Here is a 19,026-nt window from a genome sequence, read left to right as displayed (position 1 = left end):
CCACAACTAAAAGGCTGGAGAGAGCAGAGATGTTAAATTTGTCTGACGGACATAATCAAGGTGGTATCATTAGCATGCTAATCACCACAAGAAGGGGCGAGAGAAAAGGAGAGGGGAGAATGAAATGATTTAATGATTTCCTACAAGAATGTGCTGATTGCAGTCCATCTTCTCATTAAGATCTATTGAAGAAGGTTCCTACTTCATGCGCAGACAAATGCAGACATGCGCATGTACACGCGCACACGTCGACACGCAGAGCTCAGTCACAGCGCACCGCAGGGGGTTGACCACTGCAGGCTCCAAATTAGAAAGAATTAATTCGGTCGGGGGGAAAAAAAAAAAGGCGCTTGATTGGTGACAGAAATCAGCTTGCGACAAGTGAGAGAATAAGAGTGTGTGTGTGTGTGTAAGACAGAGAGCAAGGGCGGGTTAAAGAAATACAATTCAAGCATCATAAAATAATGTTTGCTCTCACGCTGTGTGGGAGACGGGAAAAGTTTGTATTATATTGAGAAAATTTTATTGCAAAGACCTCGCAAACTACTCGGTTTAGACGATTGACGTCATTATTAATGTTGGGTCGGAACTAAGAAGACCGACTTGCAAGCAACCGCAGCAGAATTTGTTTGAATTCCTAGCAATAAAATATCCAACTTTTCATACAAACAGTCCCTCGTGAACAAAACAAAGAATCAACTGATCACTGAATATGAAAATATTGAATATGCATATAAAAAGAAATTCATGAAGTGTATTTTATGACGCAGGCTCAGTCTTAGAAAAACACTGGAATATGAAAAGTCGCACATATTGTGGAAAAATTACCCTGTTATTTCTTTGCGCCATTTCAAAGCATGTCAGGCATCCAATGCTATTTTTTAGTATCTCTTACCACTAATTTGTAACAAAAAAAGGTTTGAAAACAAACCTCAGTTATGCACTAAAAAATAGGTATGTTGAATTTACTCAACTTCATTCTGTCGAAGGCTTGCAAGAAATAAGATCATCTGAATCCAGATACATTTAATAAGTAGGCTAAAACTCTATTAAAAAATGTAATTGGTGCTTTTACTTTGTGCAAGAACTTTATAAAATAAAATTAAATAAATTCAACAAAAAAAAAACTCAAAACTCAAAAAAGCAGTTTAAATATGAATAAGAGAAGCACACACAAAAAAAAGCAATACAAAACGTGTTTCAATGCTCAACAAGTCACATTAAGGATACAATACATCATTATTTATGCAGCGCTTTCACAAAGACAGCCAGTCTAAGCAAAAGTCCTTGTAACTCAAAAGTGATGAGAAAACGGTGCAGCACAGAAGAAATTAGTTTTCAGTCTATATAAAAAGAAAAGGAAACGGTGAATGGTGAAGTGGTATTGCACCGCTACCAGAGGTCTATTGTGGAAGGGAGTTTGGTTGTAGACTGTGGTCAAAAAGAGTTTTGGAGTGTTTTTTTAACACAGTGTTAAACAACAGCATGCGAGTAGCACGCATGCAACAACCTGATCTGCATGCGGCGCTGCGTTCTGCAGCAGATGTCATATAGCAAGACAACACTATGTTTAGCGCTTTAAAGAAAGGGTTCCGACACATTTTAGATGTCACAGTTTCTTATTTTCTTCCAGACTTACCAGTTAAAAAAAATAAAATAATAAAATAAAAATAATAAATGAAAAAACATCTACTAATATGTGACGTATCACTTAATAAAAGTGCATCACTCTGATCATGTAATAATTTCCAGACTAATATAGCTAAGTAACATTTAGAATTTATGAGCCAGTCAAGTGAATTCTCATCTACCGCTTAGGAGATATGGACCACCGCTCCCTAAACGCAGAATCCACACTGTGCGTAGGGCCTCATCTTCCGTGGAAGGCCCCATTTTGCCCAAGGAGAGGCAATGCGGCAATGACCAGAATCGACATCGGAGGCAAAACATCCAAAACCGCTTTCTGTACCTGCTAGTATATTAAGGTCGGACGGCGGTCCGTACTCAGGTGGCCCTGATATGCAAGTTGGGTGAATGCAAGTAAAAACACCACGGTATACTTAATGATCAAAATCAACTAAATTCCCCAAGAAAAAGAATCCAAGTGAAAGATACCACTGCCGAGTGCTGTGACATGCATGTCCACTGTGAGTGTAATTAGTATGTACAGGTCATAGTAGACTCAGTGGGATGAAGCCATACTGTCGCCTTTAGCATTTGCGAACTGAGCTTAGTGAGCTGTCAATTATTTTGACAAGAATAGAGTCATCTGTCTGTAGGTCAGCAATGGATCCCAGGGTAAAAACCGGATCCTACTTTCTGCACCGGAGTGTTGTTTTGGTATGCAAGAAGCATACATTATGAGGTACAGCAATATGTTGCAGTCTAGCTTCCCTATTAAGGAGGACTCCCAGATGACCAAGGTGTGTGTGCATGTGAGTACCGGCGGCGATTGCGGTTTAAAAGTGGTAGTTTGAGAAGCAGGGCATTGCTGAAGGCAACTGTGGGATTAATCTATAAGGGGAGGACTTTTCATTCACATGAGGCATTTATCGTGTGCGTCTGACAGAGTGCATCCCATCCTCCAATCATTATCCACAACCCTGATATGAATCTCTGTCGTTAGCGATCCCTGCAGAGCGCAGGCCTTTTTACTGCTCACGGACACTTTAGTGAGTCTATAGAGAAAACGATGTTGCGATAACGACAGCGCATTCAAACATCACCTCGTGGGCTGATGAGATTTTTCCGTTAAAATGGGATACAAGTGCAGTTGTGCTCTGATTATCAGTTTAACAACAGTATAACACTGTGTTACTTTTTCCCTCCCTGCCTCCCCCATGAAGCCTATCGCTCTCGTTCACACAAGCAAGACGCAAGATCCTTTCATCTTTTCTATATCAGTTCTGATAGACACACAAATCAGAAAGGTTCTATCTCAACTGGCTTAGCTCAAAGGATCTGATAACTAGCCCCTTAAAATCAGATAGCACTGAAAGGAACATATACGGTATGTGGGGAGAGAGGGGGGGGGGGGGGGCGAGGTTGAAAGATCCCAGAAGAATCACACATTAACTTTCATATGTCTCTCCTCTATTTCACAAAAACAAAACAAATTGTGGTCTTGTTTTCTTTGGAAAATTCTCTTTGGGGATTTTGACTGGCCTTTCTGTTCCGAGTTCCCTGGCTTGCATTATCGATAACGTGGAACAGTGTGATTTTCAATTAATATTTTAAATCTGTCTTCACTCGCTTCCAATGGGTTATAAATACAAAAATTACTGAAGCTTCAATGGTATTGCAACACCAGGGGTACATTTGTTTATTACAATGTTTTAATCTTTGGTAAAATAATATGTATACACAATTTTGGATAATCTAATTGGTGAGCAGCTCAGTGGTGAACAAGCAAGGATGAATAGGCATGGGGTCTGGGGGATTGATGTTGGGGCTTGAGTTTAACAGTCAAAACAGTTTCAGAAAAAAGCTTTGTGCATCTGATGGTGATACTGTCTCTGGTTGTGAGGAGGTTGTTGCCCACAAACCTCCAAGCTTTCTTTACTGTACTTTGAAGAGCCTTCCTGGAGCCGAGCAGAAACTGTGCCACACCGTGATGCTGACGCGGAGGACATTCTCCACGACATCTGTTGAAGCCCTTCAAGATACAGCTTCCAGACCAGAAGTGTTTCGGCTTCAAGTGAGGTTATTGAAAAGATGGACCCCAAGTTACTTGTGTGTGGGGACCACTTCTACTGCTTCTTCTCCAATGAGCAGGGTGGCAAGGAGGCTACTCAACACTATCTCCTGGGTCTTCATCACATTCATGCAAAGGTTATCTTTGCAACCGTCCACCAGATGTTCTACCTCCTCGCTGTACTCAACATTGTTACCGCTATGTCGCCTCAAACCTCACACTATATGACAACTTGGCAATTTCGCAGAAGAGTTAAAGGTCAGTCATATGAACAGGAGGGGGAAGAGCACGCAGCCCTGAGGCCAACCAGTTCTGAGGGTCATGGAGTAGGAGACCGTGTTGGGGATCTAGACAGTCTAAGGTCTGTTGGTCAGGAAGTCCAGATGAAGTTCCCCCATTGATGGACTCACACCAGGTTCTCTGGGATGATTGCGCCGAAGGCGGAGGAGAAATCCAGCAAGAGCAGGTGAACATGTTTTTCAGGTGGGTGAGTGCCGCGTGGACCATAGGTGAGATGACATCATCAGGAAAGAAGACGTGTTGTCACGGTGAAACAGCCTCAAAATTGTCAGTGAACAAAGCAAAAGCTGCAGGATCTTGTTGTAGATGTGCTGCTTGATCATTAAGCCTACACAGGCGGGGGAAAAAAATCGTACTTTGTAGTTTGGGTCCGAATATCTCTTTGGTGACACTTGCTTTGGAACTTTTCCAGACACACCTCATATATTTGTGAAGCACAGACACCTATAAACAAACCCACAAGTTGTATTAAGTGGGTATACCCAGGGGAGTCTGAGGGAAAAATATTCTACAATCTGCTCCCAGGATAGTAAATCAAATCCCAGTTGGTGGGAACTGCATTCAGCAGCAGCCAAGAGAAACCAAGCTTCTTATGATATTCTACATCTCAAGGATTGCCCTTAACTTTCCCTAGAGGATAACGCCAGCATGCAGCAACTCGCACAGCACATTTACAATAGATACAATGTACACAAAAAACAAAATTGCTGTCATCCGTTATTAGTAAATGAACTGACTATTATACAGAAGTATACAAAAGAGGGAAAAAAATATATGTATTTATAGTATAGTTGCTGATTTCTTTACTAATTAATCTACAGAAGACTTTTTTTTATGGATCCAACAGTAAGATCTTTTAGCTCGAAAGAGTAATGATATAATTTTGTATGATATCACTTAAGTAGGTGTGATGCTGACATGGTGTCATAATTTACTTTAATCAAATTAGTTGGGACCTTATTTTGACTCAACATAAATAACATCTGAAAAAACAATCCAACATATTTTGTAGCGCACAGTGTTGAAATGATAAGCCTCCCTTTACTGGGCCTTGGGTGCATTTGAATCGGCTTGCAAAAGAGTTTCCGAAGCAATTGAAGAATGAATACAGACCTGTTTTATTATTTTCATCTACTTTTCTAAAGTTAATAACTACTTAACTTGAGTTACTATTAAGTGGATATTGTTTAAGAAATTTATTTGACCAAAAAATTCCGGTTTATGCACATTCACACTGATTAGCACAAGCATGTGGTAAAGGTTTGACTTTTTAAGTCGGACAAAAAAAATAAATAAAAATAAAACAAGACCTCGGATAAATGCCTGTTAAATTTGTTGGTGAATAAACCGAAGACTTGCACTTTCATCAACCACGTAGCGCACATTCAAAACATGTTAAGTTTTTTACTCGCGTAACTTGACCCAGAATAACACCAATTTCTGTTTGCAAATCGAATTCAGCGCTCTCATTGATGATTAATCTGTATTTTGTGCATTTTGCACTGTTGTAGGTTTTATTAATATCTCAAGTATTTATTTTAATACATGGATCTTAAATTGTGGTTACCCGGTGAATGACTAGTTAGCGCGATGGCCTCACAGTGCAGAGATTGTGGGTTTGATTCCGGTTTCCGGCCATCCTGTGTGGAGTTTGCACGTTCTCCCCGTGCATGTGTGGATTTTCTCCGGGTACTCCGGTTACCTCCCACATACCAAAAACATGGAAGGCAGGTCGATAGGACACTCTAAATGAACGCTACCTAAGAGTGTGAGCGCGGGTGGTTGTTCGTCTATGTGTGCCCTGCGATTGGCTGGCAATTAGTTCAGGGTGTCCCCCGCCTACTGCCCAAAGATAGCTGGGATAGACTCCAGCAACCCCACGACCCTGGTGAGGAGAAGCGGTACAGATAAGGAATGGATGGACGGCTGGATCTTAAAATGCAGTAATGTCAGATTATTATCAACATTGTACACATATGTGCTTCTCCAGTGCAATTTTGACAACTACAAACTAAATATCTGCCATCCTACCCTTTTTTTCATGCTCAATCCGAAGTCTACGATGATAAAAGAACAACCCACGAGTTTAGCCACGCTGCCAGCAGGATAACAAAAAACTAGCTGCAGCCAAGTAGACGGAAAAAAAATAAATAAATCGGGCCAATTAAAACACTCCCCAGACGAAGAAGAAAGGTGTCTGCAGCGAACTGCTCAGCAAAATGAGGCATACCTCTGCCTTCATCTACAGTGTTTAGTGAGGTGGAGCAAACTATAGACAGGAAACAGCTGCACATGTGAAAGATATTCCGCGGCTTGTTAAAACGGTAGACGACAGGCATCCTGTTAAAAGTCTGTGTTCACCAAATGCATTCTTTAGGTGTTGTTTGCCTCATAATAGCCTATAATCACATTGAAAAGAAACTGAAAGTTTTCAACCATGGCGAATTATGCTCTCCGGAAACCCTTAAAATTGATTACCATCATTGAGAAAACAAAAGACTATACAGGAAGGCAGGGGTCATAATTTAGAGACATATGAGAGCAGTTTTGACTGTGGGGCTTCATTTGGTGTGGGGTCCCTTGCACAATGCAACATTAAGCCGCTAATGTGAAGAGGTCCCCAAAGGCTTCATTAAAATTAAAATGATCGTGAAAGGGTGGCGTCTAATTGCGTGCTCGTGCAGTTTTGTGTGCAAGTCTCGGTGTGAAGGTGAGAGATATGTGTTGGGCAGTTATTTCGTATTTGTGCGCATGCATGTGTGTGCGACTAGTGGTGTAAAACCTTGTCCGGACACAATTCCATCATTTACGTCATTTGCGATCGCACAGTGAGATGTGTTGCATCAATTGGGAGACTCTTCAAGCATTAACAACGCGACAGAGTCAGTATAGATATAGAGCCAAAATGGTTCTGGGGTCACTTTCTATTGACCCACCGATGGCTTTTTGATTGAATGTTGTAAAAATCTAAATATATTTATAATGAATTTATGTGGACACATTATGCCAGTAACACATATATTTTTTACACATTTGAGCCGCAGAGAAGTCTCAAGCGCAAAAGGTTTAGGTAAAAACTGGTTGAGTCAAACAAATAAAAAAGGAGCTATTCTACCAATTAAAAGGCAATGCAGATGAGAAGTAGAAAGCACATAACATGAGTGGGCAATTTATGTATTAACATTTTTTCATGTCAGGAAGTTATTTCCTTTGGGCGCAACTTATTGTCTACTATTTTTAATAGAATGAAGTTTGTTGAGAATTAACACATTGATCACGTCAGAAAAAAAAATCCGATATGGCAGTCTCATTGCATCAGATTTGAAGAAATTGTACTGTATTGGTATGCAAGATGTGAAAGTGTCATGTCAAACCAAATTTGGCATCAATTCAACAAAAAATAAATAAAATGAAAATTCCTCTGTTGAGAGCTCATCTCTGGCTAAGATTACAGTTGTGATATTTTTATTTTGACTGGATCAAGAGATCCTAGCCTCTAAGCATTCATGGGGAAAAATATGTTAAAACGTTGCATTAATAATCATATGAATGAATGCTGTTACGCAGTAGGTGTCTTGGAAGGTTTTGTTAAATAAAGTATAACAAAATGTAAAGTAAACTCTTTGGAGCTTGTACAGTGATGGATAAAGCCCACTACTGCACATCGCTTAGTGTGGAACGTGTGAACAGCTTATCAAGTGGTTCTCTGGTCAAACGCAGAGAAGCTTTGAGGAGGATGTTTTAATGGACAAGACCAATTGCATTCATCTCAGCCTGGCTGATTGCTACGTATGAGGCTACTTTCACACCTGATTTGCTGCTACCATCCTGGATTCAATCACACGCGGGCGTGAAAAAGCAGCCGCACAGGTATCATCATGTACGTGCACAGACACCTTACGCGATCAAAGGATAAAATGATGCCCCTTTGATAGCCATTTGGCAATTTATTAGCAGGTGGCTCAATGGACGGCGGGAGGAATGGCAGAAAAGTGAGGAACAAAAATGTGGCATTTTACTTAAAACTACTTGAAAATGAAACACTGATTGCTGAATGCAATCAACTAAAACATCAGAGAGCAGAGGACCAAGAGAGGCGACTCAGCCTGTAACTGCTCCAATCAGCAAATGGTACCGGGGTTGACTGACAGAAAAAAAAAAAAAAAAAAAAAAAGAAAGAGAAAAGAAATAGGCAGCACATGAGAGGAAATTGCATGTTCTTGGGTGTCAGACGGAGACAAGGCACGGGAAAATGTGCGTGAGTCCGCTTGGGAGGGGGTGAACTTTTCAGAAGAAGAGGTTACTTAACATTTTCAGTTTCAATCACAGCCATTTACTAGGATCCTGTTTTACGGTATAAGCGCTGTTCTTTTTAAAATGAAAAGGGAGCAGGTTGTAATTTGGCCATCACTCGACATGACGAATACATCGACTCATGGCCTTCATCATCAAACCATTATTATTACTGTGATTATCACCGTCTAGTTGGGAGCTCTAGAAATTGGATAAGCCATTGCAATTAGGAGAAAAGTAAAAATTTATAGGTAAAAAAATAAGATACTGCATTATCTTCAAAACTCAAATCTAACTCTGCAGTGTACATTTCACTCTTTTATTATTATTGGCAAATTAACCATATGAGCATTGATATTGTCCAAAGAGTTCAAGGGTTAGAGTGGAAAAAAAACTTGTTTCTGACATTTTTCATCATTTTGCACTCCTCTCATAAGAAATAAGCTTTGCTTTGTTAAAAATGTGATTCCTAGGTGTATTATTACAGATGATGAACAGTGGAATCTCGTTTTTAATTTGTTAACTTCCATGCAGTTTTTCAATGGTAATCACACACACGGGGGGGGGGGTGGGATTACTTTTGAACTCTCATCAAATATGTACACCGAGGAAGAAAATTGTACACAGAACGAAATTCTACACTAAGTGGAACTTGTGTCGACAAACCTCGGATGGGTGGAGACGACTGGTATAAGCGAGTTCGGTGACATTGGTCTTGCAGGGGGAAAAAAAGCATTCAGTTTTTTTATGGACACAATACTAGATGTTAGCCAGATAACAATGTGCCGATTTGGTCGCCATGTTAGGGTGGTCGACATGAACTGTGTAATTAAGTTTTAACTTGCTCATTTCTAAAATGATTTTGATTAAGTTCACTTTTGTTTTTTGTCAACGCCAAAGCTTGTGCTACCCGCATTCTTGAATTACGCTGACGGCATAAACCTCCTCCTATTTTAGCGTTATCGTAGGCTCGAGTGGCATGTTGTAGCTGTATCTTGGTACCTACCAGTGTACAAGTGTTGACAGCCAAAAACTGTTTGCAACGTAAGACAATTTCTCCTTACACAAAAAAATGTGTCTGAACATAAGAAATCCTAATCTATCATATTACGAGGCAGACAATAGTTCAATTTTGGAGCATGGATACCAGCAAAATGGGGGCTTGCATGATAAATGAGTACAAAGAATAATCAGCATATGATGGGTGATTTGGGGGGGAGGCGTATTCAGACCAAGTGCATTTTATGCTCATGAAATGATGGTAGACAAATAAACACAAACAACCATTCACACCAAAATAAAATTAACCTATGTGAGAAGTTTAAAATAAATAAAAAATAACCCAAGCCCAGTGAGAACATGTAAACCCCACGCTGGGTTCAAACCCCGGCTGATTGAACCATTACAGTGCTAATCACCCCCTCAAAAAGTAAACAGAAAAAAAATATATTAAAAATGTACATTGGTGCCAATAAATAACCATCAATGTAGCGTTTACAAGTAGGTCAAGAACGAAGGTTGTGGAAGTGGGTGTGAAACAAATCAAGAAGTGAAGTGTGGGTGGAAGTTGAGTGAAGAAAGGGTAAATGGGGGACAAGAGCAACAAAAGGCAAAGATAAGTTGAAGAAGATGACTCTTATCTTTTCTTATGTAGGTTAATTGACTGAGGAATAAAAAGAAAAAAAATATATAATTCAATGTGATGCATGGACATTAACAAACGGGTTGCTAGCATATGAAATGATTATTAAGATACACACACAGAGACTAAGCTAGTGTGTCATCACAGCATATTTCCAATTATCGGTTAATTGTTATTCCCCATCATTAGGAGGGTGGTTTTTAATTGTAATGTAGCCAAGCAGAAAACCTACCTATACATGTGGGGGACAATTAGCCACCTCCATTAACCCCTGGTTAATTACAACCTCCACTGCTACATCCCACAGCTCTGTTCTCACTCCTCTTTACCCCTCAGATCTATCCCCGGGCCTTCATCCCATACTTTACCCCAACTTCTGTCCTCATTTCAGTTCAAGATAGCCAATCAGCCTTAATTGTTTGATTCAAATGCATACTGTATGTTATAAGTCTTTTTTTTCTTTTCTAGGTTAGAATTCCCTGTTTGAGTCCACGATGTCATCTCTTTCTCCCTTTTTTAATTTTCTCTTCGACATTTCGAAATAAATTTCCTCAGAGATTGATTGTAATCTTAAAAAGATAAGCACAACTGCTTTCTGGAAATGAGAAGCAATCAAATAATTATCGGTTACCACCACCTCCCCCAACCGCCCGATTCCGAAAAGTAAATGTGTTTATAGAAATCACCGTCATAATATGTGCAGATAAATGTGATTTCAGTTGTCGTGGCTCAAATAGAACATAAAGGTTGAAACAATGCCACAGGGAAGAGGATAAGAGCAAGCTAATCATTTCAACCCATCTGCATATTAACAAACACACTGCTCCTTCTAAGACTCCTGGCAAAAAGCCTTAGTACCAGAAGGTTATTCTGCTTCAGGTGATGGTATAATACGTCCAGATATGTTTGGGGAAAGAAAAATACGTAAAGAAGAAAACACAGCAATAATGATGACTGCAGAAGTACATGATGACATCATGTATTATACTTATTGGCAGAGCTGGGCACGTGACCCTTTTTGCCGGTCAGTGCCCTGCCCACCGACAGCGATCTCTGTACAGTTCCGGCCTCGACCCTCCCGCCGTGTTCTAAAAAAAATTGTTGTTTAATTTACTTACTTTATTTACTCAAGATGGTGCAGAGAAATTTCCGGATCGTGATTGGCATTGGTAGAAATTAACAGCAGATCATTTGGTAACAGCTATATGCCCAACATAAGATATAAAATAAGTGTCCAGAATCAACGTAGTGGTAATTGTAAACGTTTAGTATTTGTGATGGGTCTTGGTTCTTTTTCATTTTATATCTTTATCAGTGCAATGACAACTTATCCTTATAAAATGTCAACATTGTTTGACCACAGCATGCATTAGTGATTTAGAATAATTATTTATCTTGATTCATTCAAATTATTCCAAAAAATAAGAGTCACTTATTAAACTCTCCACCACAACCCAAAATATTTCAATATTCAATATTTTTATGCAGTGGTCTCTGTTTCCTCCCGCCTTCCCAAAAAGGAATTTCGTGTCTGAAAGCAGGGTTTAGTAAGCCCCGTTACCTATTGAAAATTGTGACAACATTTTACACTGTTACCCCAGACAGAGACAATAGATGTATTAAAAAAAATCAAGACAGTTTGAGTGAAAATTGGGAGATTTCAATGATAGTAAGTCAGCCTGACATGACACATGGCGAAGAGCAGCCTGAACGGAGAGAGAAAGAGGGGATAACAATGTCCATTGTTCCATTAGGCAAGGCAATAATGACTGATAAAAGGAGACGACTAAAGAGGACACAATGGTCCTTAATTGACTCATTAGTGAGAGAGGAGAATGAACTGCGCTAATGAATGGAGGTTTGCAGCTATACTGCTTGCTAAGCAAAACGGAAAGGCATTTAGTTTATTAAATCTAGACAAAGCAATATTTGTCCACAAGAAGGGATAACAAAATAAGCCACAGGGACAGGACAAAACAGAAAAAAAAGGAAACATCTCTATAGTCAGCTCTTACAGTCATGAATACATTTTTTAAATGAAACACATTAGAATCTCGTTCATGCAATATTTCCTGGTAGCTTTGCCATTAAAACTCATTCACGACCAGCTCAGGAAAAATGATTGCACTTTTGGACTTCTATACTCGTGAATAGCAGTGATTAATGAGCGCTGATGTTTTTGGTTTTACACACCTCAAGGTGTTCCAAGATATAGGGTGGGTTGGTCATCCCGAGCCTGAGCATGGCCCCTTCAGGAATCTCCTCAACCAGCCTCCACAGTAGAGTGGGCAGGTCGGTCCCAATGTCTCGACCATAAGCTCCCGTGTCTTCACTCGTTAGCCAGATTTCACACACCCCCTCTAAACAAACACACACACAAAAAAAGAAAGCATTGCAGACGTGAACAAAAGATGCTTCGCAACTGAGGCAACATGATTCAGTACAATCTTTTTTATAGTAAAGGCGCCTAATATATTCCATCCGTCTATTGGGGTCGCAGGACAGTCCTGTTCACCCAAACATCAGCACACTGCCATCCGTTGATTAGCTGACAGAGAACTGTGAATTTCATGTGACAGACTGAATGAACAGATTAGGAAAATCAAATTAAATTTTTTTTTTTAAAAAAAACATAAAAAAGGAATTAAAAGTGTTCTGTTCCTTGTGCTGTATACAGATAATATCCGCCTTGTGTCGTGTCACGTCATCTTTGGTTAACTCGTTGGCAAGCTGCACGCAGTCCTCCTGCTATGAAAACGCCTCCATAGCCCACGGTGGCAACACATGCCGGATCAAGATGAGCCGTTCTAAACTGCACAACTGAACTGTAAAGCTTGCTTGAGACACAGCTTCAGTTTCACTTGCGCATGAACAACACACTGCCACGGTAAATACATATAACTCAACCTGATTGTGGTAACTAGCATGCAATACTCAAGAGGACCTTCTTTACGGTGAGGAGAACCCTTAGGGAATCATGTTTATCATTAATTGGATTTTCTTTTAGCACCTTAATTTAGATTTATGTCTGCAACGGGAACACACTTGAACAAGGGACGCTTTCACAAATTCATGCATTAAGATTTAAGTTGTACTTTAGACTTCCCCGCCCCATTTCCAAACAATATTAATGTATAACCCATGTCAATTTACATCAAATTAAATTATTTTTAATAAAAGATTATTGGTCCTGAAATGTTATTGACCCAGTAGTATGCAAAAGACTCAAATAAGGATAAACTCCCTGGCCAAAAGTATTAGAAAGGTGAGATAAATGTTATTTTTTACTGTAGACTGCAAACATTGTTTGTTTTTGAGTTGACACAAAATGAACTTTGATTTTTAAGGTCCACTTTAAAGACAGCACCTTTTGTTCAAATCTGGCCTTTTTTCACATGAGCAAAATATTTTAATATATCACTGACAGATAGGTGTTTTGTTGCCACTGTGTGTACTAATACAATGATGCTTCAAATAATAAATAATAAATGACAACGGACAGCTCCAGATTTGGATTTTGCTAAAGAAGACTGCATTTATTTAGTAAAAGATGTTAACAAACACGAAAGCCATAGAGCTGCTGGTTGGTGGAAAAATAAGCAATTGTGAAGTTGGGAGAAGATGGAAAATGAATCAGAGCCAATGAGCAAATGTTGCAGATAGCAGGAATGAGGGTAGTAATGCAAGTCAAGGTTCACAGAAGAAAAAAAAAATACTTACGATACAAAACCGAACTTTTATGAGCATGAAAGAAAAGCAAAGACTTTGAAAGAGAAAGTTTCTGCTCACAATCCCAAACACTGTGAAACTCAGTGTAGGTCAAGAATGCCTTCTTCTGGAACAGGCTCATTAATATTCACTCAAAAGTCGAAATTAATATTTCGTCAGCAATTAGAGAGACATAATGACCCAAAACATATACACAAGGAAAGAAGTGGAACGTTTTAGATGGGCCAAATCCATTTCTATACGTAAAACACTATCAAATGTTTACGTCCGAAAATAATCAACAACTGAAAAAGCGATTAAAAAACGTCCCTCCATTTAACTTTCACTGGGCAGTTTTTGGCACAATAAAGTCCAAATGCTCATCGAAAATCACACCAGTCCCTTTAATTACCGTCAAGCGTTTACTTGTCATTGATTCTATGCTGCAAGGCCATCACAGTCATTCCCAATCATTAAAATAACCACTTTATAAATGTGTATTCCCGTAAGGTGAAGGTCATATACAACAAGAGGAGACTTATCCGGCTTCATGCTAAATTAGAGCGACGCTCACAACTACAGCTTAATGAGCTAACTGTCACTTGGCTGCAGGTCTGGAAATAGTTGATGGTCTGCTTAAACTATGCGTTACGACATCCCCCGGATCACGCAGGCACATCGAAATGCATTTGCACTTGCAGGGAGGCTGCGGCACACACTCACAAACACACAACTGTCATTACAATTAGCCAAGTGGAGTCGGACGGAAAGATGCATGTGGTCATTCGGAGAGGAGAAACGCTGCGGCTAATTGGGCGTGTGCGAGCCTGCAACACTTAAAGGAGGGAAAAGCACATATTTAAAGTTGTGCATGGACCACAATCATGAAAGAGGATAATTATCCAGATTAAAAGGGTTTTCTAAGGCTCATCATCATTGACAATAGGATGCACTAATGATTTGGATGACAAAATGACAAACACGTCTATCAATCACACGTGATAAAATACAAAGCATGACACACACATGGACACACACGCTGAAAAAAAAAAAAAAAAAAAACAACAGGATAGGGAGAACATTTTCCTCTCTATGCAATTAATTAAAGACAGTTCACCTTGTTCTAACAATCAGAATAGCCTGGTTCATTAAACTCACCTCATCGCGAGCTAAAGTTATTAATTTGAATTTTGAGGAAGCAAGCACACATTTTTTTTTTTTAAAGCAAGGTCTGCTATTCCGTTCTATAGATAATGGAAGTCAAGGTTAATTATGGAAAAAGGACGTCAGCAACAACCAATGTGGAATAAAATTTAAGATGATAACCCGTGGTGGGATTGTGTGTGCGTGTGTGTGAGTGTGGATTTTTGTTTATAACATGTCAAGAGTGTCTTAGTAATTAACCCATTACAATGAACATAGCAAGCAACCACATTGGAAGACAAATTGATGTAGTGGAATAATACGAAGAGTATTGGATCTCTTGGTTACGGGGATATATAAGGTGCGTCTTCGGATTCTTCATTTTGCCCTGGAAATTTCCTTTCTTGTCCTATTCGAGCAGGTTGACCCGGAAGTACTTGGAAGATACGTTCGTTCAAATTGTCAAAGGAAAGGAGCCGGGATGCAACAAATGTGACTCGGAACCTGAAACGTTTTTACCATGACTAGTTTAGCAACACGATGGCATAGTTTTGATGATGGAATGATGGAAGTTGTGTCTTGCATCACTGAATAACCAGTGACGCAAGTGACCACTTGGATCATGATGACTATTAGCATTCAAACAGCAGCTGCACCACTGTTTGTTTTTATTTTTTTTCTGTACAAAGAAGAGAGTGAGATTATACATTGAAGGTAATGTTAAAAGTGGGATTGTGAGAGAAGCAAACAGGAAACACGCAAATAGGTCTAACCAAGTGAAATCACTTCATAGAATAATCGTGTCCAAAACGAGAGTTTTTATGCACCTTTTTGGACATGGAAAAAGGATGCACTGACTTTTAGCTTTCTTCACAACAGTGGGCCAGCTATGGCAGTTCTTTTTTTCTTGTAATTATTTCGACAGAAGAAGAATGCCGTAGGGTGAGAATCACGTGTATTCGTTTGTTTGCTTGGTGGATTTCTTATTTTGCTTTTATTTATATATTTGTAGAATGGTCAAATTCACAGCTGAGCTAATTACTTTGTTTGGATTAAAAAGAATCCACTCTCTTACACGTGATTGCATCATGCACATCCAATGATTGATGTATTCCTGTAGTTCCCACAAAAAAAGGCATCTTTTTTTTTTTTTTGCTCTGTCCCAGTTAATTGCCAGCCACATGCTTTCGAAATAAATAACTAGACCTGCTGTAAATGCGTCACAGAGCTGAATACGTCCTTTTCAAAACAAAATTCCAGTGACTTTGCACATGCTACGGCCGCCAAGCCAGTAAGCTTGGTTATTGTCTAATATTAAAACATCGGGGGCCCTTGTGTTAATAAGGAAAGAGGCCACACTGCAAAAGTCCCAGTACACCCAATAACCTGCCCAGTTGATTGCGGTCTCTGCTTTATCGGTAGACGTGTTTGTATTATCACGTCAATCGTGTTATTGCTGGCAAAAGATGTGACCGTCGAGTCGGAAATGTAAGCTTGGTCCCCCTCATCTGTCTGCACTAAAACATACACATACATACACAGCTGTTTCCTCTGGTTTCAATGTGTGCAGCAAAGACAGAGGCCACTAATTGTATCAAGATTTCCATTGCTGATGCATATTAATGGAAAATATATATCCTGTGTGAAAGTTAACTTTCTCTCTGGTATTCAAGAACACAAGAACAACTATAACATGCCCTCTGCATATGTTGAATTTAAGTTTAGAATTTAATTTACATAATATACGTAACGCCACAATTGTAAACTGGACACCGTAGCGTTGCAGTAAAAGTAGAATTTGCTGGAGAAGCCGGAATATATTACACAACTTTTGAATCAGATATAACTTTTTTTTTGTGGAAGGAGTCATAATGTTTCAGCTGACCTCGTGTCTGCATGTTCATGAAACAACCCCTCAAGCCTAACTATGTTTTCCGTAAGTCAGAACAATTGCAAACAGGGAGCCAGGCAGAAGAACTTTTCCTGCACACAATTGCCATTCAGTTAACTTTTGGCACAGCCTCGTAAAGACAGCAAAACAACGGAAGATGAAAGGAGACAAGGGATCGGCGGCACTAAATATGGGCCAAAGAGCAGGACCCACTTTGTTTAGGGTATGAGCCTTGTGAACTGCCAAAGAGAAGTACAGACACAAAGAATAATACACGGTACCGGAGGAAACAGCTGTGGAGAGGCCTGCAGCAGTGACCGACCATATCTATAGAATACAAGCTATAAAAAAACATGCGCTCAATCACCACAACATTCAGTACACCTGAAGAATCTAATCAAATCCAATTCAAGAACAGGGTTCACAAAACTTAGTTTTGATGAAGACTATCAAAGAGATAATATTACATGTTGGAGCTAGCTAAACTTTGATGACTGCCACTGTCTTGAGAATGTAAACAGATTGTAGATTATAGGAACATTGTTCCCATTAAACTGCAGTAAAACCCTAATTTGCCTGAAACAAATCAACCAATAGCTTTTCATGTGACCAAACAGTGAGTGTGTGTGTGTGAGCATGACAGATGAGGAGAACGGAAACAAATGTCCCGATCAATTGCACCCTTTTTAGCGCGCGATCTGCGGACTGACCATGCAAAGGAATCTGCGGTCTAAAGGCGGGCATGCAGTATGTTTAGACTTCAAACACTCACACCCTCACACATCACAAGGGTTTAAAACATGCTGAGCTGTGCGTTGCTTTGTGTCATGGAAAACAAGGATTTGATACAGTGTAATAGGATCGGCTTCATGTGCATTATAATCTATAATCTAATAAACATTACCACTCACACAACCAGTAAGAAAGTTCATGACCGCATGAACACCAATAACAAGTTAGATAGATCCCTTTGAGCACATTAGCTTAACAAATCGAGCATGTATGTACAGTATGGTCTTTGTATTGAATCTGTAGTTTAAAGCATTTTAAATCAAGATGATGTGGAGCTCAAACACACCGGGAATGGGAAAGGTAACATTTTTTTTTTTTTGTAATGACACCATTTTAAATAGGTAGCAAAGGCATCACTCAGTGAACACTCCTTTTCAAATGATTGAGATAAGCCTCAACCACAACTTTTTCCCCTTGATTTGACCTGAGTCAACTCCCCAAGTCGATTCCCATGGAGATGATAATTAGACAGAATATAAATATGCACAAACACACATCTGCCCAACACAAAGAGAGAAGAGGATAAACATAGCACAAGGATCGATATGTTCCCCCAAGTGCATATTCAGCTTGTTAACTCACAGCAATTCACATGGAAACAACACAGAGCTAAAGAAACAAGAAGCAAATAGTGTGCACTGTTGTGTTATGTTCTGCATCCACCGCTTTTTATCACAATAAATAAGAACACAGCAAGCGAGGTTAAAGAAGAGGATAATTGCTCATGAATCTCACAAGCGGGTTGGATTCAAACTGATGACCGTGCATCAATGGCAACTTAACATTCCATATCTTCCTACCCCTAAAGGTCAAGGGAGAGTGTGAGTTCAAATAGAAGGAAGCTAAATCAAAAGTGTATATATATATATATATATATATATATATATATATATATATATATATATATATACACACACACACACACACACACACACAGTGTATTAGGGCTGTCAAAAATAAAAGTTAAAAAGTTAACAGTTAACTAAGTTTTATTTACTTCCAAAATGAATTTGCATGTCTTGCAAAACCAAATTTCAAACACTATACCATATTAGCTATCATCACAGAACAAAAAAAACACTGCTTACGTTACCACTGGGCCTTACAAAGCCACACTGCTGGAGTGTGGTGCTTATAACTAAATGTACCGTAAACATTTTGAAGATTGTTTCTGAGAAAAATTCCTGTAAAGATGACTCCATTACTCCATCATATTCAAGGATGAAAGAAAGAAAAAGTTTTTTAAAGATATATTTCATATTGGGTTAAAAATACACCATAATGTTTTACATCAATTACAAGATACTATTCAGGTAAATACCTGTTAAAAGCTTCACAAAAAATAGTAGTCGAAAAAAAATGCTAATTAGGGAATTTTTTGCAATTAGTTAAAAAATGTTGTTGCTTGACAGCACTAATATATATATATATCTTTTTTTTTTTTTTTTGAGTGTCATGAGAACAAGAGCAGCAAATAAAATGAAAATCACATAGAAATGGGACACAAGTACAAACAACTTTCTTCGCTCCACTACAGCTATGCCGCAATAAGTTACATTTCTG

The 19,026-nt window shown here is 39.1% G+C and overlaps 1 protein-coding gene across 1 annotated transcript in view; it reads right to left on the bottom strand.

The window, feature by feature from the left end:
• cdkal1 (CDK5 regulatory subunit associated protein 1-like 1) overlaps window positions 1-19,026 on the bottom strand; it is a 182,517-nt gene that overhangs the window by 70,144 nt on the left and 93,347 nt on the right. Inside the window, exon 9 of the mRNA XM_088306867.1 lies at window positions 12,123-12,289. Within this exon, the coding sequence (XP_088162993.1) occupies window positions 12,123-12,289 (167 nt within the window). The remainder of the gene's footprint in view (window positions 1-12,122; window positions 12,290-19,026) is intronic.

Source organism: Idiotropiscis lumnitzeri, chromosome 10 (genome assembly GCF_059441095.1).
Source record: "Idiotropiscis lumnitzeri isolate Australia: NSW breed Sydney's pygmy pipehorse chromosome 10, RoL_Ilum_1.0, whole genome shotgun sequence".
In the NCBI taxonomy this organism is placed as follows: domain Eukaryota; kingdom Metazoa; phylum Chordata; class Actinopteri; order Syngnathiformes; family Syngnathidae; genus Idiotropiscis; species Idiotropiscis lumnitzeri.
The sequence above is the reverse complement of the archived record's forward strand: the minus strand, read 5'-3'. Positions and strand labels throughout refer to the sequence as shown.